Source organism: Macrosteles quadrilineatus, unplaced genomic scaffold (assembly GCF_028750875.1).
Source record: "Macrosteles quadrilineatus isolate MER2022 unplaced genomic scaffold, UCM_ALF_1.0 Scaffold_1__1_contigs__length_201487025, whole genome shotgun sequence".
Classification (NCBI taxonomy): domain Eukaryota; kingdom Metazoa; phylum Arthropoda; class Insecta; order Hemiptera; family Cicadellidae; genus Macrosteles; species Macrosteles quadrilineatus.
This window is the reverse complement of record NW_026542594.1, coordinates 61,534,432-61,561,317: the sequence shown is the minus strand read 5'-3', so window position 1 is coordinate 61,561,317 and position 26,886 is coordinate 61,534,432. Positions and strand designations below refer to the sequence as shown.

At 38.6% G+C, this 26,886-nt stretch overlaps 2 protein-coding genes across 4 annotated transcripts in view; one reads left to right on the top strand and one right to left on the bottom strand.

The window, feature by feature from the left end:
• LOC128983288 (dehydrogenase/reductase SDR family member 4) overlaps positions 1-15,853 on the top strand; it is a 47,267-nt gene extending 31,414 nt beyond the window's left edge. For 2 of the 3 annotated variants that reach the window (XM_054402531.1, XM_054402530.1), the window contains 3 exons: positions 3,089-3,223; positions 13,562-13,617; positions 15,308-15,853. In XM_054402531.1, coding sequence (XP_054258506.1) covers positions 3,089-3,223; positions 13,562-13,617; positions 15,308-15,422 — 306 coding nt within the window. In that variant the 3' untranslated portion in view covers positions 15,423-15,853. The remainder of the gene's footprint in view (positions 1-3,088; positions 3,224-13,561; positions 13,618-15,307) is intronic. The other variant, XM_054402532.1, reaches the window with a different exon arrangement.
• LOC128983289 (probable 18S rRNA (guanine-N(7))-methyltransferase) lies at positions 15,511-21,199 on the bottom strand. The gene is made up of 2 exons (XM_054402533.1): positions 20,192-21,199; positions 15,511-16,586 (listed from the first exon to the last, which is right to left on the bottom strand). Coding segments are annotated over exons 1-2 (834 nt in total). The 5' UTR covers positions 21,025-21,199; the 3' UTR covers positions 15,511-16,585.
• Between the last annotated feature and the right edge of the window lie 5,687 nt (positions 21,200-26,886).

The following is a 26,886-nucleotide window of genomic DNA, read 5'->3' as shown; positions in this document are numbered from 1 at the left end:
GAAAAAGATTTATGGACGAACTGTCACTTGACGAACGCCCTCAAGAACCAGCAAAGCGGATGAGAGTAGAAACATATTTTCCAGTACTCGATTCGTTAATTGGTCAAGTCAACGATCCTTTCCCTGAGCTGTCAACAAAGTTACTGGTACAGATGTCCTTTTTTTACTCACGGAGGAGTTTTGAAAATTTCTGAAGAGGCTGAAAAAAGAACACATTTTTCCACCAAATCAATAAAAAATCTGTGCGATTATTATGGGCTGGATGAAGTCCTTGTAGCTTCAGAGCTAGAAGCATTTTCACCAATTTATAAGGCAACTCATAAAAACATTTCTGTCTTGGATTTATGTGAAAAAAGTGAAGAACCTGAACCCGAAGCTGAAGAAGTCACCAGTGATGTTGAAGAAAGAGGAGAAAATGATGATAGAATGCTAGATCAATGGGTCTTGAGAGGTTTTGTAAAGCCGTACTAGTTGTACGTATTGCTGTCGTTGGCCGTAACTAGTTGCTCTGCCGTAAGAACTATGAGTAGACTAAAGATAGTGAAAAACCGCCTCAAGAGCAGTAGGAGACTCATGGTTGTCAAATCTTCTTGTTCTATCAAGCGAAAGCGATATTCTTGAAAACAATGAGATCATCGAGGCATTTGCTAAAACGACCACATAACGAAGAAAACTACTTTTGTACAAAAGATCATGTTGATGTTAGTAAAGTAAATTCGTCTGCAATATTAGAACTGTCCTTTATACTGTATGTATTTATTTTTTTTTATCTTTAAAGTTGTTTATTCAGTCGGTTAATGTATAATGCATCATATCTCTGACTCTGAGCCATATAAGTAGACATGCATAGTCTGGCAAGAGGATATAAACTGTCTCTTTAGTTAACTTGTTTTAAGTTTTGTTGTTTGTTTTTATTTTTTATTTTGAACTATATCCTGATATATTGAGAAAATAATATCCACACTACGGATGTATACAAATTACAAAAAGACACAGTTAAAACAATCAGAACCTTAAAATAAACATCGTATTTCTAAAGAGAGATTACATCGGTTGACGTTGCTTAGTTGAAAGTTCTGTTAACAACAGCAACAACATAGTAGGTTACTTTATCTGGAAATTGTTGTTTTATATATTCCTTGTAGTTAATTATACTAGGACTGTCCAGGCTTGTGTAAAAAAATCTCAGATATGAAAAAAAATCGCAAGCTTATGAAGACTTATCAAGCTTATCAAGCTTAGCTTATGAAGCTTATCATAGATTGTAATTTATTATCTAAAAGAACTACGGTACTTATATTCCATTTTATAACAAGCCAATGTGTAATTTATGCTATATTTAGCTTTAGACGTATAATCATTTTAAATAATCTGTGAATGTTGTGCAATAGCTGTTTTTGTTTAAGATTTGATTATGATTGCTTAAGATCGTTTAAGATTTTGCAACTTCATTTCCCGTTATGATTTCGTGACTCCGTTTTCAATGGGCTATATGTCTAATTCTTACAAGATACTTTTTTTCGCCAAAGTAATATTCATGCTATTAAAGTTGTTTGAACAGGTTGGCTGACAATGCAGATTCTGAGTTGTAAATTTCAAGTTCCAATTCATCCATTAGTTAGAGTAGATGTAAATTTGTTTTGTTAAATGACTCTTCTTCCTATTAAACATTTTATTTTTACTGTCAGCAAGTTTGTTTTTCTTCACCTCACCTAACTAAATACTTGAAATTTTATATTTTGTGGTAAGGGGAAATTGCCAATTAAATTGGCGAAGAGGGGGGGGGGGGTTTAAATAGTGTGCAGCATAAAATGGGGGGGGGGGAATGCTACTCTGGCGTGGGGGGGAATTGTGCCTCAGGCTTTGGGGGAGGGGGGAATGGGCACCTCTGCCACACCGTGTAGCAACAAACAGATGAAAAAACGGACTGGCTCGAAAATTTACTGAATTGTAGGCACTTCTACTTGAAAATCGTCAATCGACAAATACCAACACAAATAGATTGCCAATTATCTAATATCCGTGCTAGCTGAATACAGGAAAAAACCCCTAATCTAGCTGGCTTATCCTGCAGTTGCCCACTATATCACCTAACCCTTCTGGGTTAATCCATATCAAGTGATCCAATAAAAAATAATTCGGTTGCTCGACCATTTTTAATATTTTTTATTTATTGTTCCCTCATGTTTTGGAGGTTCAAAAATGATTTTATTAAATTTTTATCCCTACCCATTTTTTTGTAGCGGCCATTGATGTCGCCACTGCAAACATCAGCCATTATGGAATTAGATAGTCTATTACACCTAGCCTATACATGATAATTAATATAGAAACTTAAATGTAAATAGCACTAAGGTCTATATCCAAATTTATGAATAAATTTATTGTAGAAGTCATATATTTTTACTAACACTACTAAGTCCACCCAGCAAGGAAATGTAGTGAAACTACATAACACACAGAGATCCACACACAACTACATACAATTACTATTAGGGCAAAACTAAAATGTATAATAACACAATATTAAAAGCCCCAGTCAACGTTCATGACTCCAGGCTCAAGGTAACTTGATGTTTCAAAATGTTGGCAGGAATAAGCAGTAGAGCACAGAGAAGTAAAATACTTCTCTGTGACCAAAGTAAGATTGCACAGTAATCAATGACCCATGTTAAACGTTAAATTTGTTACCTTAGTTTGTTATCACTGAATAGGCCTCACAAAATTAAACGATAACAACATATATTATTAACATTAATGTTATTACTTGTTCAATACAATTATTTAATGATTAATAATACATTTCAATAAGAATGAACTCTAATTTTTGGGCCTTACTCGTCTCACGGGCCTCTATGCTTGCCGTATCCTGCTCACCGGGTCGCGGGTTCCCTCGGCTCCCGGGCGCCCCCCCCACATTGCCTGTTACCCCACTGGATGTTTAAATAATATCAATCATCATTTTAAATATTCACCCCTGATTTGGACTGTTGAACTAAACTATTATACACACAGCTATATGGTGTCTCAATGTCACCAAGTATTTAAACGTTGTCTACGTTCAACACATTGTATTGTTATTGTACAGTTGTTGGGAGCATACTCTGTCAGCAAGACTGCTCTACTAGGCTTGACCAAGGCAGCAGCTGTGGACCTGGCCCCTGACAACATCAGAGTCAACTGTCTCGCTCCAGGCATTGTACAAACTAGGTTCTCTAGTGCTGTAAGTTATCAGAAAGAAAATTGTTAAGTTAATATTTTAGTACTAACTGTCTCTAAAAATAACTGTTGCATTGTTTAGTTTTTATGTTTGTAAATGATCCAAACAAAGACTGAAAGACTTCATGCAACGTTTTAGCAGATATCCCTATAGGAAAGTAGTTATTACTATAGGTCTCTTGGTAAGACCTAGACCTGAGACCGATTTACTTTTTTTCATTTTGATATCTCCAGAAGTCAAAAACACTATTCGTTTATATACAGGGTGTATACAAACTCTCTGGAACTCTTACGTATATTTGTTCCTTAGGTCGTAACTGAGAAAACATATAAACATGGGGTTTAGTATAAAATGCAAATTTTTCTGTCTGCTTCTAATTCTTACAAATGTATCCTGTACATTTGATTGAAAACCCCTATTTCTCTTCCCTGTGGAAGCAAACCTATGTACTTGTTAAATGTAATTTTATTTAAATGGCAATAAGGAAATATTTTAGTAAAGAACTGTTGGAATTCGCTTAGTCTTCAGGTTTTGGTGCTGCGGGGATATATCCCCGAATAATGTATTATAGCCTACTTATTTATAGTATTCATTCTGATAGTTCATGGACTACGTATAATGACTTTATAGGCTTACCTCCGTCAGTAGTCCAACTTCATGTAATGTTGTTCAAAGCTGACATGTTTCATTGCAATGCAACATCGTCGGAGCTTTACGTCAAAAACACCAAAATAATTTACACACATAGCACACACACCACACGGGACATGGAACATTTAGACACAAAATAACACGATAGCGCTATCATGACACGTCACGGCAGCAGTTGTAGATAGACTCGACACGGGTTATTTGACTTTGTCTCGTCCTTCTCTGTTATCAGCTCGGTGGTCAGCTGTTCCAGATAACAGTGTTGAAGGAGGAGTGGGACTTAAATGCGCAATTTATCGTTGAAATGAAATAAATGAAATATGTTTGTTTAAACCAATATCATTACGGAAAGATAAATAAAACAGAGAGCAAGATTAACTAGTACAACATTAATTGTCAGATGAATCTGCCATACTTATGGGATAGGCCTACATGGGCAGGTGCCTGTGTGTTGGCCTGGTTGTTATAAGTCTACTTAATTTGAAGGGGAAAAACTGAATATGGGATCGATTTTTTTAGCCTTAATTATTTGAATGAAAACTTAAATGCGGTTGTGAGAATGTCGGCGACGACAACCACAGCCAGTTCAATCAAAAGAAGACATTAAGAGGGTGAGGGGATTGAAGGATCAAGGTCAAGGATAAGTATGGTTTGGTCTAATCAAAGTCTCGGCCTCTTCTTTGGTAATGGAGTGCAGTAGAACAAGAACATGACTTTTGAATTTCTGTAATGAGGGTAAATTAAAAACGTGTTGAGTATAATATTTTTGAACTAAATTTCGATAGAGAATCTGAGCAACATAAAAACAGTTGGTAGTTAGAACTAATTTATGTAGCTGGAGGAACAGATATTCTAACATTGTGTGAGTATCTTGTGAAGTGATGATGTGTGACTGCTGTAAGAATCGAGTTTTTGAATGTGTGATTAAGAAGAAACTGGATAAAAAGATGTCTGACCGGTAATATTCTTGTCTCTAATAAGCTTTGGATTACATTCAAGGTTTCGAAGGTGGTGTGATAGCATGCTCCCCAGCAAATAATTCCAAATGAAATCAAGGATTGCACATAAGCGAAATAAGCTCGCTTTATGCCATTATCGTCTAAAATTTCACTCAATTGGTTAAAAGCATCGATATATTTATGTATCTTTTTCTTCCATAAATCTACATGCTCCAGTCCACTTCATTCGGTAGTCAAAATAAATAACCACATATTTATTGTCTAGGCTATAATCAGTGCTGATACTGAGTGATATGGGAAGAAATTTAGTCTTGGTTACATTAAGTAAGAGCACATTTTGATCTAACCATTTCTTTAGAAGTGAGAGAGGTCACCAAGAGCTTTGGACTTGACATCCTCCCATGAACAACCCTTTATCAAAACTATTGTGTCGTCGGCAAATAAAAAGAGTTCACCATTTAGGTTGAGTTTATAGTCTTAGCAGTTTGCGAGTGTCCCTGGATGCCAGGCCAGTTCCGCTCTCACGCACGCACACTCACCCTCACGAGCAGAGAGGATTAGGACCGACCCTCGCCACCCTAGACCGGCCGTACTTTCTCTTTATTAGTTCTTTTAGACACCACTTGTAATCAACATCTAACTTTAAAAAAATGTAATTTTAAATATAAACGGTTAATACATTTAAATTCCCCTGAAAATTACAATAAAAAAGATACCAAACAACCCATGATTTACATAAATATTCCTTCACATAACATAACTGCAATATATTTCAGGTTTTATAAAGGCTACATTGTGTTTGGTATCAATTTTCTCGTGTTGATGAGCAGAATCGATTACTGCTAACTATTTTAAGTTTAATATTTAAGTTAACAAATTTTACATTTGATAAAGGAATTGTCACTTGTGGCTAATTCACGGAGCGCGGGACAGAATGAGGCCGGTCCTAATCCCCTGTCCTTGTGTGTGTGGGGACTGAGTGTGTGTGCGTGAGCCTTCCTGGCGTTCAGGGACACTCCCGAATTGCTAAAGGTATAGAAATGTTGTTTATATAAATTAGAAAAAGTATAGGCCCCAGAGTACTTCCCCGAATAACCTCATACTCAATAGAATTTGCATCACTATTCACACCACAGATGGAAACTACTTGATGTCTGACAGATAAATAGTTTTTGAACCATGTGAGAGCAGTGCCTCTGACACTGATCTGTTCCAATTTTGTTAGCAATAACTTTCTGTCAATTGAGTTGAATGTTTTTTTTTTAGATCTAAAAACATGAACATAGATTGGTTGATATTTATCATTGAGTTATTTATAGATTTACAAACTTCAAAAAGTGCATCAGAGATGTTTTTATCTTTTCTGAACCCTAATTGTGAATTAGATAGTATCAGTATGCTGTGTCTTTGAAGGTACTCCACCAGCTGTTCCTTAACAATATCCTCAAAAACCTTGGAAAATATGCTTAACAATGAGATTGTGCTGGCCTAAAATTGTTTGTATAAACCTGTTTTGAATAAAGGAATAACTTTTGCTGCTTTAAATTGAGCCGGGAATATATCAGTCATCCTACTAATATTATAAATGAGAAAGTTTGGATGTATGGATGTATGGATGTATGGATGTATGTTTGTGACAAGTGAACGCGAAAAATACTGGTCGGATTGGGCTGAAATTTGGCATGATGATAGCTCACATTCCCGATTAACATATAGGCATATTCTTATTTCAAAAATCCTCTCGGGCTCCGCCCCAGTGGCTCTGGAGTTTCCCATGTTAACCTTATGAGAAATGGAATTATTGAATCTTAACAGCTGTTTCAATTAACAAGTTGGTTCTGTTCTATGATGTTCAATAGCATTAAAGTTACAAGGATTACCAACAGGGTGCAGCACTATTATTTCCTTTACATTTATGACAACAGCTAATTTGCAACCAAAAGGTGAGTGAGCGTAGCGAACGAACTTCAACCTGGAGGCGAGTTAGCGTAGCTAACGAGCTAACCTGAAGGCAAGTGAGCGCAGCGAACGAGCTCCAACCTAAAGATGAGTGAGCGTAGCGAACGAGCTCCAACCTAAAGGTGAGTGAGCGTAGCGAACAAACTTCAACCAGGACGTGATTGAGCCATGCGAACGAGATAATCTTGAAAATTAAGAAGTTAAACGAGGCAAAGCCCGCGGGTTACAGCTAGTTTTAGATAAATTGATTAGGTGTAGCAGCGGAATGAAAATTATGAATGCGTTTTGTTTGAGTAAATCAGCCTAGACCTCGTCCAGACTGGGAACTGAGCCACCATGCAGGCCAGAGATATGTCGTAGTACGTCTGGTGCAGAAACAGTTTTCAAAGTGAAAGTAGTCCAGTCTGTAATCAGAGTCAACAACCACCGGGGCCCCGCCCGCATCTGATAAATTTTCTCCAACAGAAACAAAGAAGTATGTAATCACATGTTTTGAGGCTTGCGTATGATCATACGTGTTAGGAATGCACTTTTTGATTAGAAATGAATTTTTATTACATGGCCTGCCAGCAAGATCATTGATCAGTCCCCAAAATAATTTGGGATTTTGATTGTGCTGGTTGAGTCTTTCCCTGTAAAAATCTCTTTTGGCTGTTTTTAATAGACTGCTTAGGTTCATTGTGAATGTGAAGAAGAATGTTGAATGTGTGTGTATGCAGTGTCATGTATAGTGAGGGTTGTGGCATAGTGGTCGGTGAGGTTAGTGTGCAGTACAGCAACGATGAAGGATGCATTCTTTGCATTTATGTTAATTTTATACACTTCCTTCTCCTCAAGTGTGTCCAATTTATTACCTTTCCCACAATAATGTAAAACTTCCAAGCCGGTCTTAAAATCACTCATTTAGTGATTACAATCTACAAGGTGTTGAGCAAACGCAGATTTTTTAAAATGGTGTTTAGGATCTGGTCGGTTCTTTATATTGTGTTTGGAAAGCACAACCTGTTTGTCCTATGTATTTACTTGGGCATTCTGGACAAGAAATACACGCCGGTTTTATCTATTTTGTCACCTGTGTGAGGTGTTTATGTCGGGTAGGGCACCTATCGTAAACTTACCTCCGATTTGCTCGGACAGCTCGAGTAGTCCAGGGTCTCGCTGACAGTCCTCGTCGCTCGCTTACCACTTCTAGATCTTCGTAGATGTTAATGTCGCGCCGATCTGCTAGTACACAAGTACACACTGTGTACCTCGGCACGTCGACGCACCGTACACGAGTTGCTATTAAGGAATACACTAACTATAGTTACTCCTATAACTTGGTGTCAGCACAGCGACGCGCTGACAGGGCCAAGTCGAAGTTAACTACTAGGGGCCGATAGATAAATAGGCGATGTTTAAGAAATAAAATAAATACCCAGCTCCTAGGCGTAACGAAAGGTCTCACTTCTCAAAATAAAACTAAAAATAATCTTCTCGGAATTAAACGAAAAACTACGCTAACTCGCGATAAGTAAATAAGGAAATAAAATAAAACGTAGAAGGTGCTTATGCCAATTCTTCTTGGCTTTAAGGAAAATAAATAAAAACTCTTGATTACAATAAAACAAAACCACTTTGGATGACTAAAAGTCGGCGTATGTGACTGTGACACTACACTCGCAGCGTCGGTCGATAAACTACGTTATTTTATAATAAACTACGATAAACGTCCTAGAATAGCCTAATAAATAACGCAATTTCCCTCGCCAAAGTGGATACGGGGATGAATACAACGTATACGCTAGCTATATACAGTGTACTTACGTAACACGACACTTCCAGATTTGCATCCAGGTTACTCTCGCCTTCGTCCGGATACCTTATTATTAGGTTCGCTCGCACAGCCTAAGAAGGGTTGGTGTGCGCGAACCTATCGCTCGCCGCCGACTGTCCTAAGAACTGTCCACTGTCCGCTGGTCTCGGCTTCTCCCCACCACGTCTACGGCAGCGCTTCAAGGTGACAGCGGCCGAGTCTCGAACTAGGAGACATGACCAGCTGCAGTGGACATGTGTGACATTGTTGTCAAGCGCGCTCAAGCCTTCGCGGCCTTTAAATAATTAAAACGAACCCCCCAATAAAATGTGACCATTACACCCCCTTTTCACTTTGGCGACAAAAAAAACAAACAAAAAAAAGGTACCTGCCTACAGGTATCTTCGCTCGTACAAACGCTTCTTCTAGTGGGCGAGGCGACAAACCATCCCCGCACCCAACGCTCGGCCCTTCTTCTCTGGCGGGGAGAACGCTCTCCTCTCACGCCTATGCAAAAGAGAAGTATCGACCTGTTTGTCAAAGTTAGATGTCAATCTACGATTTGGCTGAGTTGTATCGCACAACCTCAGGAAACCGTTCCTACGCTTGACATGGATATCACTCGGCGACGACCGATTATCCTTTCGACTTGCAACGGACATTTGGCGCTCGTTTTTAAGAGCACCCATCCTCCTTCCCTGATCGCGACTATCACTGTCCGTATCCTTCCGACCGTTCAACCGAAATAGCTTGCCGCTACGAATAATGTATTTATCGAAACTCCCGGGATTAACATTCACCTTGGTCCAAAGTTTATCGTACCATCTGTCTGTGCCACCAGATCGTTTATTCAACCTTTCTGGATCACTCCCTGGTGTTTTAGCGTCCGAGTTAACGCATACTTGAAGGGGACACATCGCTGTCTCGATGGAGGTATACTCGGCGACACCTTCTGCCGGTCGCGATAACGCACCAGCCACATTGTTGGCGGTACCTGTCTGGTACTGAGCCTCAACACCGTGCCGTTCGTTCACTCCATCAGCCGCGTCCGGTCTCGTATTCTCTACCTCCACGTGGTATGTCACCAAGTTCAGTCGCTCTAAGCTATCGATCCCGAGAACTATGTCACTGGTAAGCGAGGGAAGATACAGAGCATGGAACTCTTCCATTCGTCCTTTCAATAGACCTTTGAAGTGATAGGACTTGTGCGACTTCGAATAACTACCGTTGGCGAGTCTCACTACCATAGGAGTCAAAACAGACATAATTCCAGACTGTTCCAAGTGACGTGCCACCGCCGTGCCGATCAACGTGACTACGGCACCTGTATCTATTAGCGCGGCGAACTCTCGCCCTGCTATCGTCACTGATACGTGCGGTCGTCTGTCGTTGGCCTGAATCTGAGCGTTGTCGGTTTCCGGGAATTGCTTAATTTTCTCTAACCAAGCGCACCAGTCCGGGGAGGTCTTCGTAGAAGGTACTACTGAGGATTCAGGCGACCTCATTTGGTATTTTCCTCGACACCGACAATCGTGGGTTCGGATACCCACCTTTTTACAATAGAAACACTTTAGAGATCTGGGCATACGGCAGTCACGAAACATGTGACCTTTCTTGTCACAGTTCCAACATGTGATAGCAGATTTTTCTCTCATGTTATTCGGCCATCGCGGAACTGCATTGTTTTCTCGGGGTGAACCTCCGCGCTCACGCTCCGAGTTACGTCGTGGTTTTGTAGATGACGAAGTCCTCGTAAAATTACCCGTCCGGGGGTTCGGAGATTTCTCTCGTGACCTACGTGGTCTTGCCTCTGACCGGAAGCCTACGCGCTTCTCGGTTAATCGTCCCGTCACGCCGTTCGATGACTGACACTCGCCAATCGTCGAAACTCCGAAATCATCTCCTGATTTATTATCGCGTCCGCGTCTCGGGTGATAAGCCGTTTCGGGGACCAACGCTGCCGACGGAGGGGGAGGGGGACGGAAAAGAGATTTTTCCCTAAAATAGCTCTCAACGTGTTCCGCTTGTCTGAGCATTTCGTCGACCGAGAAAAAATCGTGTCTCCTCATCGTCAACTTATATTCGGGTCTCATATTCGTATACAAAATATTCAATTGTTCGTGGAGACTGAGGGTTCCCTTGCGTCGCATGAGAGTAGTTAAAGCCACAACAAAGTTTCTAAAAGCTTCGTTGTCACCTTGAGTCCGACGCCGAATTTCTTCGTCTAGATTTCGCTGGTATCCCGGTGGTAGGAATTGTAGTTCGAAACTCGATCTAAATGACTCATAATTATGCCAGGAGTCTTTATAGTTTCGATACCACAACAGTGCATTACTATGTAGTAGCTCGGGGAGTGCTCGTATAATATCGTTCTTATTTATTTCGTAGGCCTCCATAAGCTCTTCCAGGCGTTCCAAGAAAGAAACGGGGTCCTTTGAGCCGTCAAAACGAACGTTCCACTTTCGAAGTAAATTACACAACGCCGAGACGTCAACAACGCCAACCTTACGAATTACGTTCGAATTTTCGTGACACGAAGGCAAACCACTACTGAATCCGTGATTCACGCTTGCCTGTGTAGCAATACCTAGTTGTTCGCTCGCGAACCCACCGTACGGTCGCTGACCGGTACCGGGCACCGTAGTTCGATTAATCGAATCTGTAGAGTGGGAGGTGTCGAAAGCATAGTTAACACTTGGTCTGGTTAGTGTACTATACACTAACCCCTCGGAATTTGTAAAACGATCTGATTGTGTCATATTGACTGGATAATTACTAGCCTGATTGTTGGCCTGATTGTTATCAGCGCGCATTGTTAGGCTTGATAACGAACGACAAACATCCTCAAAGTTGGTTCCTGGAGGCAAACCAACTATCTCCCGTACTCTGTCAAGTTCCGCACTTCGTATGTCACTGGCACCTGGTCGCGAGTCGACATATCCCGTGTCGTACCGGTGTGGAAGTGCAGTCGCACCGTCCACGCTATCATTCACGTCCTTACCGTACACTGCTCGGGGAATGCCATGTTTCCAAAATTTACAAAACGACTTGCGAAGTTCGTCGACTGTCCCCATATTAGGCAAACCGTATCGACTCATTTCGTAACGAAGTTCATCCTTGGTTAACGTGTGGATCCACCCAATTCGCGGGTCATCCTCTGAGGGACTCTTAGACGTCAACGTACGATCAGTCGTAGTAAGTAAATTTAAAGTCGTTGGTACCATTAACTGTGTCGTCGTTGTACCTACTTGAGGCTGAGTAGCCTCTGCGGTCGTAGCGGGAAAACTTAAAGTCGATGGCACAGTTGGTTGTGAAATAGTTTGCGCTACTTGAGCTTGGAAAGACCCTGCAGTCGTAGTCGTGGTTGTCGTAGTCGTGGTTGTCGTGGTCGATTCAGTCACTGCTTTGACCGTTTTAGGCTTAGTTTTCGCGCTAACACTCGATCCTACCATTTTCGCTTTTTCTTATATTCCAAAGAAAAACCACTACGATATCGATTTTACCGTTCGGGCGCCAATACGTGAAGCACGTATGAATATTACGATAATAACGAAACTTTCAATGTCCCTGTTCGGAGGCGCCACTTTGTGAGGTGTTTATGTCGGGTAGGGCACCTATCGTAAACTTACCTCCGATTTGCTCGGACAGCTCGAGTAGTCCAGGGTCTCGCTGACAGTCCTCGTCGCTCGCTTACCACTTCTAGATCTTCGTAGATGTTAATGTCGCGCCGATCTGCTAGTACACAAGTACACACTGTGTACCTCAGCACGTCGACGCACCGTACACGAGTTGCGATTAAGGAATACACTAACTATAGTTACTCCTATAACTTGGTGTCAGCACAGCGACGCGCTGACAGGGCCAAGTCGAAGTTAACTACTAGGGGCCGATAGATAAATAGGCGATGTTTAAGAAATAAAATAAATACCCAGCTCCTAGGCGTAACGAAAGGTCTCACTTCTCAAAATAAAACTAAAAATAATCTTCTCGGAATTAAACGAAAAACTACGCTAACTCGCGATAAGTAAATAAGGAAATAAAATAAAACGTAGAAGGTGCTTATGCCAATTCTTCTTGGCTTTAAGGAAAATAAATAAAAATTCTTGATTACAATAAAACAAAACCACTTTGGATGACTAAAAGTCGGCGTATGTGACTGTGACACTACACTCGCAGCGTCGGTCGATAAACTACGTTATTTTATAATAAACTACGATAAACGTCCTAGAATAGCCTAATAAATAACGCAATTTCCCTCGCCAAAGTGGATACGGGGATGAATACAACGTATACGCTAGCTATATACAGTGTACTTACGTAACACGACACTTCCAGATTTGCATCCAGGTTACTCTCGCCTTCGTCCGGATACCTTATTATTAGGTTCGCTCGCACAGCCTAAGAAGGGTTGGTGTGCGCGAACCTATCGCTCGCCGCCGACTGTCCTAAGAACTGTCCACTGTCCGCTGGTCTCGGCTTCTCCCCACCACGTCTACGGCAGCGCTTCAAGGTGACAGCGGCCGAGTCTCGAACTAGGAGACATGACCAGCTGCAGTGGACATGTGTGACATTGTTGTCAAGCGCGCTCAAGCCTTCGCGGCCTTTAAATAATTAAAACGAACCCCCCAATAAAATGTGACCATTACACCTGTCTCATTTTTATTTGTCAACACGTTTAATGAGATAAAAGTTAAAGTCAATTAAGACGAGACAAAGCTACATAACCCGTGTCCAGTCTACCTACAACCGCTGTTGTGCTGTGTGTCATGATAGCACTATCATGTTATATCGTGTCTAAATGTTCATATCACGAACTCTCGTCATGTTATGGGGCAATATATTTAGTTAATTTTTCTCTTGTACAAGATAAAATTTGAACAAGTTGTTTGTGGACTTATTTGATGATTCTTTTGTAAAATGTAAAAAACCTGTATGTAGGTTTAAATATTTAAAAATGTTCTTTCAAAACTGTTTCAGCTTCACGAAACAGAAACAGCAAAAGAAATAGCTATGTCAATGATTCCAATGAAAAGGTAATTTAACAAGATAGAAGATAGGTACGGTATATAAAATTAGATGATACGATTATATTGGTTTTTTTTTTATGCAAATACTTTACTATTGTTTTCAGTTATATAACAACTTTTAAACTTCTCTATCACATGAAAACTTCTAACAGTATAAGATTAATCTTATTTCTAAAATGTTTAAGAGATGCAAGTTGCCAGATTTAAATTGAGTATATATAGATGTGGAAATTTACAAAAAAGAGTGAAAGTAGAGTAGTTAAACATTTTACTAACGGTGCCAGCAACATTATCTGAGCACAAAAAAGGTCAGACTAAGAAAAGGACATAAACAATTAACTAACCAAAAAAGCATTGCAAAGTATTTAGGTATGCTAATTTAAACGTTTGACATATTTTTGAACTTATTTTGTTATGGTATAAGTCTGTGTCTAAATGTTGTTGTACATAGGGTAACAAACGTAACCTTCAAGCAATGTTTCAAAGAACATAATGCCAGCCATTACACACATTTCACAATCTGTATTTGCTAAACACCTTTATCTTAACCATAATCTCATGTCACATTTCCACACACTTTTAAGTTGCTCCAATCCAGATTTATAAACTACCAAATAAATATATAGAGAAGAAAACATAACACCATAGTTTGTTTGTGAAATCTATACAGCTAAAAACAATTACAAGCGTCTAGGCAGCCAGTGCAACTCCGAGGATCGTGGATCAGAACACCCCCCACCACCGCACCATGTCGTACGCTTCCGAATCATACCGGCGCATCAGCATAGCCTAACTGTTCGTGGAAAATTGTTATCTCTATCACTGTCGCTGTCAAAACATATCGTTTGTAGGTTAAATTTAAATTAGCCTAAAAATAATTAAACTGTCATAACCTAACCAAACTTGCTGATAATGAAAAACTTGATTGAAATGATTTACTGATAGAAAAAATTGTTCTAAAAATAAAATTATAAATGTATAAAATTAAATTTTTTAGTTATAAAATTAAACTGTCATAACCTAACCAAACCAACCAAACTTGCTGATATGAAAAAAAATTGTTGACAAAAAGTTAGTGCTACCAGCGGGATTTGAACCCAGCACCTTTCGATTATCAGCCTGACACGCTATCCACTACACCACCAAGGCTCATGACTTGGCTCCGTATCGTTGCGGTAATGGTTGACGTCACACCATCGGCACGGAGTGGTGGCGAGGGGTTTCCGATCTGATCCATGATCCTCGGAGTTGCATTGCCTGCCTAGACGCTTATAAAAACAATCTGGCAACCATGGCAGCTGCAGAAAACTAAAATTCCCTTAAACCCCACCTTACCCTACATCCTCTACCAATCTATCACACTCTACTAATCCTTAAATCTCTAGTCAGCGGATGATAGACAACACATCAAGTTATCGCCATCGGCCATACACACATAGACTGCAACACATCAGAACAAAATAAAAATGGCATTCTATAAATCAGAGTAACTATGGCGTTTCCTGTTTCCACTTTCAATTACAACACTTAAGCAAACAAATTTTTAGATTTTTGAGTATCTAAATCTCTTTTTCTCAAACTGGATGAAATTTTATTCACCTTAGCCACAAACTAATCCTTCTGTGAAATAAATTGTTTGTTTTTTTAAAAATAAGTTTAACACACCAATATTCTAGTAAAACTTGTTGTTGTTTAGGTTAGCACAGCCTGATGAGATGGCCTCAGTTGTAGCTTTCCTGTGCTCGGAAGATGCTTCTTACATCACAGGAGAAACGTTCATTGCCGCAGGTGGAATGGCTTCCCGGCTGTGAAGCTCTTCCTTACACACTTAACACAAATGAAATAAAGGGAAACCAGCTTATAGGACACTGGCCAGGGTAAACAAGACAATAGAAGTCATGATTTGATAATTGTTTAGTAAAGTTTACTATTGTACCATAAATTTGAACAGTCCCATTTCTTTATGTAGGCTTAACATTCCAAAAGAGTCCATAAAAAGGTAATATTTTTCAGTTTATTGCATGGTGTTAGCTATTAACTCAGTTCCATGGCGGTGCCATGTTGCCACACACCCTTGTATTAGAGGAGGCTTTATTTCATTTTTTTACCTTTCTGTTAGTTTGTTATTTGTATCTTTACATTATTATTGATTTATTGTTTTATTTACAAGTTTTTTGACTGTTTTACAACCTGTTAATTGTTCTAATGTTTATATATGAAATAAAATTTATATATTTATTAATTTTATATTAAAATATTACTACACTCACCCTTCATTTATTTTCAGCTTAAAATATGCACCCGGGTATAATATAGAGGTGAATATCTGCCATGTGAACAAATAATTGATTTTGAAAAATATTTCTTATTAAAAGTATGTAACTCTCATCATTAATGTTACAGATTAGTTATTCCTTAAATATCATCTCGTCATTCATTTTCAAATAGGTAATAAAAGAGATTTTTATTTTTATTTAGTTTCAAACAGTCTTGATTAACACTCTAACGTGCTTGAATGAGTAAGATAATGGCCGGGTGCTTTGTAAATCAATGTGCTGAGTGAAGAACATTTGCCAATTAAGTATTGCTCCAACCAATAACAGAGCCACACCACCTCGGCAATGATATGTGATGTCAAGTTTAATCAAAAGTGATTAATCATTCTATTGAACATTCACAAATTTTATCTTCTAGGTAAGTTCTATTAGAACCAAAATAATATACCGTACTGACTATTGGATATAAATCCATTTTCATCTCAGGTATTGGCTATTATAGTATACTCCCTCTAGTTGGGCTTTGTTGGCTCGTCCGCAGGATGGTCCGGGTGGTCTCAGGGGGATGAGTCATATGGTCACAGGTGAATGACCTTCCACAGGATTCAACTTGAATGTCTATTTTCTGGCCGTTGAAGTAAAAAATTTCTGTCAGTTTATTTGACGGGTGCTTCTATGACCCGATCGGTTGCACTTAACCTACAGTAAACAATTGTGTTAACAGTGTATTTTGATCTGGGATTTCATAAGTGTTTTTTTACTGTACGGTATCGGTATTTTAGATTGTTTTCGGGGGGTGAACTTTGAGAGTAAATGTGGGTTCTGAATACAGAAAAATGTCTTTTGATCAAAAGTACTGAAAACATTAGAAAATTGTATTTAAAATGTGAGAAAAACTATAGAAATTTTTTTCTTAAATGAGTGAAAAATGTAAACACAAGTTTTTGACAATGGAACAAAGACTCAATCTTTAGAGCGTCGGATAGAGGCGAATAAGTCCAGTGTTGCAAAAACATATCTATAAGTGGAAACAAACAGACAACTCAAGAAGAAATGTCAAAAGATTAATTTTGGTAAGTAATACTGTAAAATAATATTAAAATAGCCTATGGTAGGCCTAATGTTATTTGTTGATTTTTAAGCATCGTAATGGATTTAATAGGGTTAGTTTCACCTTTGAAAATACATCTGGTTAGTCCAGCCATTTTGTTGTTCGGTATTGAGGTGGCCAAACTAGAGGGAGTCTACTGTAACAGCTCAGTGAAAACTTGCCTTAAACTAAATTTAAAAGCCGACAATTCCATATTTTAAAGAAATATTTAACGTGCAAAATATTGAAGTACAGTAGACCCCCTCTTACCCACCAATAATGGGATTGGACCTAAGACGGATAGCTCAAAAGGTTGGTTAAAACGGACAATCCCTAAAAACATAACAAAATGAAGTCCTATTCATTTGGAATTATGTAGGGGCTAACCATTGTTAAATTCGTACTTGCATTATTTATGAAATAAATTAAACCTATCTCTTTTTTTTTCTTATTTATAGAAAAGTTCCGAATAACAAAAATGACGGTTAAGTCAAATACTTTCCGTGGAATATAATATATTTGTAAGCAAGAGTCAATAAAAATTATTATTTTAATAGCTTTAGTACTGTAATATTAATTGATGCTTCCAAACTTATTGTAATACAGTACAGAACTTTTTAGCAAAATTAAATATGCAAGCAACCATTTTGTTACGAGACAGGATGTTTATTTATAGCCTTTCACTGGAGGCTCGTGTCACAAAAACTATCTTTACTTTTTAGAGTAGTTAACCCCCCTTCCCTGCTGTCCCTACAAGTTGCGTTGTTTGTTTACTCTAGTGATAAGATAATTCTAGATTTATGCCTACAAAAATAGCAGCTGTTTTCAGAAACATAAGTTAAACTTTTTTTGGATGAATACAAAATAACTTATAGGCCCCTACTTAGTCCACATCCTGTGGAGATAAGCATATGGTTCCCATCACCGAGCGTGGGGGCGGAAATGCCGAGATTCGTAGAAAGCGGCGGTTAAACTGAACTGTTGTCAAAGGTCTTGAAGGCTGTCTATGGTTCTTGTTTCACTTAATTGTATACTCAACATTTGTATGCAACATAAATTGCTGTGTTTAAAAATTATAATATAGGTACGGTGGTACAGTACTGAACTAAATGTAAACAATCAAAATATAATTCAAAGATCTTTAAAGCATTATCCCACAATATAATAAAAAACGTACTGTCACGCTCGGCAGTGACGTCACTGGGTTGTGGGGGCCTGGAACACCATTAGCACAATGATACGATTTACAGCCATCGGTGTTTGTGGTGTAGTGGATAGACTACTCGGCTGTTGTACACGAGGGATCTAGATCGAATCCCAACGGTGACACTAACTTTTTGTCCAAAATTTAGCTTAGAATGCCATTTATTCTTAACTGTACATCTTAAGTTAGAATTTGAGGCCTTTATAATTTTATTTTATGAACAGAATTTAACCTTTATTCGGTTTTTCCATTATCAGCAAGTTTGGTTAGTTAGGTTATGAGTAACTGCCGGACGCCCAACCCACGTCCGGTTGCCGGACGTGTATCCTCTGCCATCTAAAATATTTTTAACGTAATTGAATACAGCCCCATTTAATTGATGTTTCTGCCCTTAGGAGGGTTTAAAAAAAAAAAAAAAAAAAAAAAAAAAAAAAACGGTTTATCACAGTAGGCTACGGGTATCACCTTTCATTCAAGTATCCGGTTGTTAGGTGTGTGCCTTACGGTTTTCTCAAAAGTTCAAAACCTTCCTAGCTGTAGGCCTGGATAGATTTAATTGTAGGCTATAAATCATATCAGGCAAATTGGAAATTCGCTAAGTCTGCAAGTTTTCTGCGGTGGAGGCATTTTACTTAATTTTTCAGCTTTAAATTTAATAAGATAAGTTTATTATAGACTAATAGGCTAGGCCCTATACCGTATTCTATAATAGGCTAATACAGCAATCTGAAGTGTAGGATTAGGCTATTAACTTGGTGGTAGAGGTGTCATACTTTTATAAAAATTAGTTAGGCCTAGGGCCTATAATAAACTGTTTTAACCCTCCAAGTGTCCATAGTTTCTAGGCCTTAATGTCCACCTATTTTTGGCGCATTTGCAAGGTTTTATTAAAACGGATCTGAGAAGCTTAAAACAATGTTAATTCTAATGTTCTATATACCATTTTGTTTGGAAAATCATGGGCTTCAATATAAAACATAAGGAACATTTTTTCAAAAAAAAAAAAAATTTTTAGGTAAAAAAAATATAATTTCAAAAATTTTCAAAAAAAAAATAAGTTTGTGCTCAATGAAATTGTATAAATTATAGGCCTATAAATATTTGAAAATAGCCACTTTGTTCTAAATTTTATGAGGATTACAAATATATAATAATATAAGGAAGTAGATTTGCAAATAAATAAGTTATGGGCAAAAAACTGATTTCAGTACATAGCGTTTAGCTAAGAATGCATAGCCTAACCATAGCTAGGAATCTGGCTGATAATTTACATCAATATCACTACCTACTTCTTCAGGATCATCAACCAGCACTTCAAAACCACTTAAATCTTCTTATAATGCACCACGTATATCACTACTTTTGATTTTTAACACTAAAACAATGATAAACGTAATAAAACACATCAGTCATCGGTCCGGGGGAACCTAGCTGTTTACAAATACACGCACGTCAGCTGTCTGCTACAATATTTTCGGAACTAAAATGAATAGCGCTTAGAGACAGACCTCTGGAGAAAGCTTAGAATATTACGGAAAGAACGATACCTAACTCGATCCAGTTCAATCCGATTCAGTCAGTCATAGAGCCTTCGCCGTAAACGATGTCTGCGTGTCGAAAAATCGACAAGTAACACTACACAAAGTGTGCTGCTTGTCGAATTTTCATCAAGTAACACTGGGAGGGTTAAGGCTTAACTTAATTTTTTGATAAATTCATAGGGCTGCACTTTACTTTAGGTCCTAACTTACACTCATTCGAGTGAAAATAATTCAGTGTAGCCTAGTTCTAGGCTAAATTTTGTTTTTCCTTTAAGCCCAACTCTTAAATACCAAGCTTTAAACTAGATGGTAAAAAACATTTCTCATTGTTAAAACAAAAATAGGCTTTATTGATGTTATCACTTTTAAATTAACATAAAAAATCAAACTTTCCCAAAAGTATGCCAATTATAATTCCACTAACACGGGCAATCATAATAAAAACAATAAAATCACAGTCTTAACTTACTAAAATTTGCTACTTCTTTTTCTTCCACTATATTTGGAGTCCTGTCTTGTAGTTTTTCCTTGCCTTCTTCTCCGTTCTTTCTTTTCAAGAATCCAGTTGCGGGATTTCTTCAAAGACTTTCCTTTAATCTTCTCAAACCTTTCTCTTTTATTGGTAAAGGAGATAGTATCATCTGATGGGCCTGTCCCAAGAGCTTTTGGAAGCGGAGCTGCTCCTCCAGTCATTAAAACCAAAAAGAACTTTTTTGCTTTGGTTGAGTTTGGATAATCTACTATTAGGCCACCAAAAAAACCAGCCTTCATAGCTTCTGCTGTAACAAGCTCGATTTGTTGTGAATTTTCAGGGTAAAACTGGAAAATGGCTCTTGCCGTACGACTCAGGGAGGCATATAAGGTAGAGAAAAACTTATAAAGTCTTTTCGATGGCTTGTGTTGTGCATGGTCAGCATTACAAAGCCATTGTAGGGCACTGATACTGATAGCTCCATCGAAACACCCAGCTTTAAATGGCATCCCATGACCCATATCACCAAGGATAAAATCACCCTCCATTTCACGGTCCTGAGCAACAGCTAGCATTGATTTAGATATATCAACCCCAATCCACATATGCCCCTGATCCTCCAGCACTGATCCGCTTAATCCTGATCCACAACCGATATCTAATATCAAGCAACTTTGATCCTCGGGTAAACACAATAGCTCTACAGCACGTTCACTCATTTCTTCTTGGATTTTCATTATTCTTGTGTTCTGCGTGTACTTTTGAGCTTCAGTTTCATTGTAAAATATATCCGGAGGAGCTTGATGTTCAGGACGTTTAGAAGATGCCATAACTCAAGATTTACCAAACCAACTAAGAATATGTAGCTATAAATCAAATACAAACGAATAAAAACTTCACATAGGAGGATCTACTAACTTGCAAGCACAGTTTCACAGTTAACTTCTCTGCTAGTAGTGAGTGAGTGTATCCGTATCGGTTCGGTTTTGAGGTTAATGTTTGGTGTTTGAGCAGTGTTGCCACCGCGTTGTTGCGATTTTACCCTAAAGACGGGCTAAAATTACCCTAAATCTACTTTGAGTTACCCTAAAAATTACCCTAAATGTTAATATTTGCGTTTAATGCTATAAGACATATTATAAATCTTACATAAGGTGGTTAATTATACTACATTAAGTTCCAAAATCAATCAATTTATGTAAAATTATACTCGATTCTAAAAAACATCCCGAAAGAAGAACAAAATTTTGATATTCAGCTTTATCGTATATACGAAAAATATCGAATCAAGAACAGTATTTTTTTACTGTATCGACCCATTATTACTGTCTTTTGGACAACCATATCTTTATAGTAGCCTACGGTTACACCAAAGCTTTAATCTATACATAGTAAGTTAGTAATTTCTTGACATAATTTGTAAAATAATCCAGTTTAATTCAATTTAATCACATAATTAAATATCAAACCCGGTAATCAATAATATTTCATATTTTATTAGGCCTATAACGTGTTATAGAATCGAATACATTCTAAAACAGATAATTCACAACTAACTATTGATAAGATCGATTAGGATAACTTATGAAAAATCCATCATAGCAATAGATTTAAACCGGTTGAATCGAATATGATGACTTGGCCATAGTATGTAATGAACGTCTTTTGCCAAATTTTGAAGTTTTTTCATGTTTTTAGTAAAATTTCCATTGTTATGCTAACATTTAGTTTTACCCTAAAATTACCCTAAATCTACCATTACCCTAAACTTTACACTAAGACCAGTAAATTACCCTAAAAAAGGGTAATTACCCTAAAAGTGGCAACACTGTGTTTGAGTTTGAAGTAAGGTTAGGTAGGATAGGAGCGTTTGCACTACACAGCTGTGTAATGAATGCTTTTTTTCTATTCTAACGCAACAGAATAATAGTTAGGCATTTTAACGCACATTCTACAGAATGAGTTCTTAGATTTTAGTATATTATTAATTGGCTATAGAATCTCTTATTTTTGAACGCACACAATTCTGAAAGGGGAACCACTGTAGTAGTTATTTTGTGTGTTACACTTTTTTGAAATTTGATAAGGAACGGTACCTGGAAGTATAAAATACCATTCAACTTGTGTGAACCAGGCAATAACTCAGCAATAGTAGTGTGCGTGTGCGTGCCTTATAAAATCTAAAATACGGCCGCGTAGGTTTACCTATAATTTCACCTGATAGAGAACACATTAACGGACATGACAGTATCAATATCATGTACCTGGGAGATAAGTTGTGGGGGGGGGGGGGTAAAGTCAGCAATAAGTATTGCGTGCACCTTATAAAATCTATTGGCGTTGTCAAAATATTTTGGGCGTTGTGTGTCCGCCCGTCGCATTGGCGATCGGCGTTACGCACGGGCCTGGGTACTTCGCCGTCGGTTGGTCTGCTGCGTGGTGGTAATACTCGAGTCTCTGACACTATTTGGCTATGGTCGTTCACGTTCCTCGGCACTCCTAGGTCGTCGTGGTTTCGAACACTCGGTAGGCTATCGTGTTGTATTGCGGCCTTGTTAGTCGAGGTAGTCTTATATAATTGGCGTCGGTCTTTCGTCCTTTGGTCGGTCTCCCGCGTGATTTTTCGCATTTCCGTCACTCGTTGGTACCGTTAAATGCCGTCTCGCGGTGTTTTTTTTGTGTTTAGATGTTCTTTGGATGTCGTATTTTCAACCATCGGGTTTTAGGTGTTGTACGGGTGTCTGCATTGTCAGGGATTTTTTTTTTTAATCGGCGTTGGATTTCGTTCGTTGTGAGTCCACCCGTCGCATTGGCGATCGGCGTTACGCACGGGCCTCGGTCCTTCGCGCCGTTGGTCGGTTTTCCGCATGGTTTTCTAGCTTCTGTCAGTCGTGGGCTGTGGTCGTTCATGTTCCTCGCCGTTCCTCGGTGTTGTGGTTTCGACCACACTTTGTTTTCGGGTTGTGTGGCAGCCTTGTTAGTTGACGTAGTCTTACTTAATTGGCGTCGGTTTTTTGCCCGTCGGCCGGTTTGCCACTTGATTTTTCGCGTTTCCGCCACTCGTTGGTCCTGTTACCTGATGTCCCCGGTTTTTGTTTTTGTGATTAGATGTTGTTCGTGGTCTCGGCCATCGGGTTTTTGGCGTCGTACGTGCGTCTGCCTTGTCAGGGCATTTTTCGAAACCGGCGTTGGCGTCGGTACATTTGGTAGGGTGCTCGCCGGTTGGATTGCCTGTCGGGGTTAGGCCCGGGCCTGGGTCATTTATGCAACCGGGCTTGTGTTCGTTTTTTGGTTTGCCGTGTGGAAAGTTGCGTTTTTATCACTCGGTATGTACTCTCTTCTGTTTTACGCCGGTCGTTGTTCGCGTAAATCGTCGCTCATCTTCGGTTGTCGTAGTTTCGTCCATCGCGTTTTCGGCGTCGTACGGGTGTATGGTTCGTGGAAGTGACTTAAGCTTGATTGATGACAAAGTAGCCCGTCAACTAAATTTGAAAATTCACAAGATGAATGAAGAGGTGGGATTAGCATCCAATAATCATAAAGTAAAAATCACTGGCAATTGCAACGTGACTCTTGAGATGCTTAGTCATAAATACCCTCATACCAAACTTTCTGTTATGTCTAACCTCTGTTCAGAGACAATTGTAGGACGAGATTTGCTGCAACTTCATTCATCAGTTAACTTTGAGTTTGGAGGGGATAAGGATCCTCTAGTCGTAAGTGCTCTTACTGCTGCAAACGTTGAACCTGCTAATCTATTTATCAACCTGACTTCTGATTGTAAACCTATAGCTATCAAATCCATTCGCCATTCACTCAACGATTCTCAGTTCATTGAAGCAGAAGTGAATAAGCTGTTAAATGATGGAATCATTGAAAAGAGCAATTCACCATGGCGTGCCCAAGTGCTTGTTATGTTACTTCTTCACAAAATCACAAGAAAAGGATGGTCATAGATTATTCTAGAACAATAAACCGCTTCACAGAATTGGATGCCTACCCAATCCCTTCTATTAATGAAATAATGTCTAAAGTTGCTCGTTACAAAGTCTTTAGTACAATAGATTTGAGAAGTGCCTATCATCAAGTCCCTATTCCTGAAAAAGACCGACTATACACTGCTTTTGAGGCTGCTGGGGAACTCTACCAGTTTACCAGAATCCCTTTTGGTACAACAAACGGTGTTGCTGCTTTTCAAAGAACCTTGGATCACATTATAAGAAAAGAAAAATTGAAAGATACATTTGCTTACCTTGATGACATAACAATTTGTGGTCGCACTCAAACTGAACATGATGAAAATCTGAAAAATTTTATGCAAACAGCTTCTAAATACAACTTAACTATGAACCATGAGAAAAGCTCATTTTCCCTACGCAATATCACCCTACTAGGTCACTCCATCAGTGATGGTGTTATTAGACCTGATCCAAAGAGATTTCAGTCACTTTTAGAGTTTCCCCCATCCAATGATACTGCTTCTTTAAAGAGAGCCTTAGGCATGTTCTCTCACTACTCCAAGTTCATACCCTGCTTTTCCGAAAAGATTAAGCTCCTAAAACCAGGTCCTTTTCCGTTATCTGAAGAAGCACTTTCATCGTTCCAGAATCTCAAACATGATATAGAGAAAGCGTCTCTGGACTGTATAGATAATGAAGTTCCATTTTGCGTGGAGACAGATGCCTCAGATACTACGATAGCCGCCACTCTTAGTCAACAAAATCGACCGGTAGCATTCTTCTCCCGAACTCTGTCAGACTCAGAGAAACGCCATTCCTCTGTCGAAAAGGAGGCGTATGCCATAGTTGAGGCTGTGAGACATTGGAAACACTTCTTGTTAGGCAGACACTTTCGACTCATCACTGACCAACGATCGGTTGCATTCATGTTTGATTTAAAACATGGGAGTAAGATCAAGAATGAGAAGATTACAAGGTGGAGACTAGATCTATCGTGCTATTCATATGACATAGTGTATCGTCCAGGAAATATTGATTTTAAAGGACCACTTCCATCTCGTTCTCAAAATAAGTATATGCTGACTGTGATAGATGAGTATTCACGTTTCCCGTTTGTTTTTCCTTGTCATGATACTTCATCATCTTCAGTTATTTCATGTCTTCAACAACTGTTTGGTGTTTTCGGTGCTCCATCGTTCATTCATTCTGATAGACGGTCTGGATTCATGTCACAAGAATTGAAAACGTGGCTCATGACCTTGAGCATTGCAACCAGCAGGACGACCCCATACAATCCTAGAGGAAATGGACAAGTTGAACGCTATAATGGTACTATTTGGAAAACTGTTCAACTAGCTCTCAAAGATCTTGGTTTACCCATTACTCGATGGGAAGAAGTCTTACCGAATGCTCTACACTCTATTCGATCATTGTTGTGTACGGCTACAAATACCACCCCTCATGAAAGAATGTTTGGTTTTTCTAGACGTTCTGCTAATGGCCTATCAACTCCATCTTGGCTTTTAACACCAGGCACCGTTCTTCTACGTAAATTCAACCGGACTTCAAAATTTGACCCTTTAGTTGAAGAAGTGACACTCTTAGAAGGAAATCCCGAATACGTCCATATCAGATATCCAGATGGAAGAGAAACTACTGTTTCAACACGCCATCTAGCTCCTTTCGGTGAGGTGAGTGAAGCTCATGAGCAAGACATTGAAAATAAAGACCTACTAAATGTGGACGAGATTGACGAAACTACTACTGATGCTCCTATTTTACAAGATTCTGGCCCTACTGTCCAACTATCCGAATCAAATAGTAGAGATAATAGTTTAAAAAATAACAACGAGCCCATTAGAAGAAGCAATAGACCTCGGAAGCTTCCTGTCTATTTGAAAGACTACTTTCATTCCTGAGGAGGGAAGAATGTTGTAATATTTGATACTCTGCCTTTCCTTCTTTACTTTATGTATAAAGTGTTAAATCATATGTTATTTATGTTTTTGTTAATTGACTGTTTGTACACAATCCTCTAACATGTTTAAGTATCATTCCTAAGTAAATTAAAGCCTTGTTCTGATCAGTTAATCAATTTTATTTCCATTACAAATCATAATTCAGTTCATGTGTTTTACATTTGAGTCTTACATTAAAATAGCCCTACATTTTTCGTAGGCCTATGTTTTATCTTTGACTATCAATACAACTAGACATTCCACCTCCATGTTAAATTTGTAGCAAGCTTTTTCATCAATATCTTCTGTATCCAGTGGCCAATGGTTTTATTAGGGCCAGTATTAAAATGCCATCTCTAAATCGTCCCAATAATGGTAGAAGACCTACATTCCAGTTACATTACAATCATATTCTCCATCAAGAATACTTGGTATTAACAATCATAAATTATTTCCAGCAAAGAAAGCTGAGTTTAACTGATTGCAAGGGTTGAAATGAAGACCAATGTTTATGTTGCACAGTTGAATTTAAATGTCAAATTTCCTCTCCTGTTGTTTTACTTTAATACTCGTTTTTTTAATAGTTACTGTTTTTATACTTAAATACTTAAACCGATTGTAAGGGTGAAAAATGAAGTCCAATGTTTTTGTTGTAGACTACAGTTGAATTTGAATGTTAAATTTCCTTTCTCTTTCTTATACTTTAATGCCCTTTTTGGATGTTAATATCAGATTCCAACTACTGTAATATTTTCCCGGTCAAAACTACCATAAT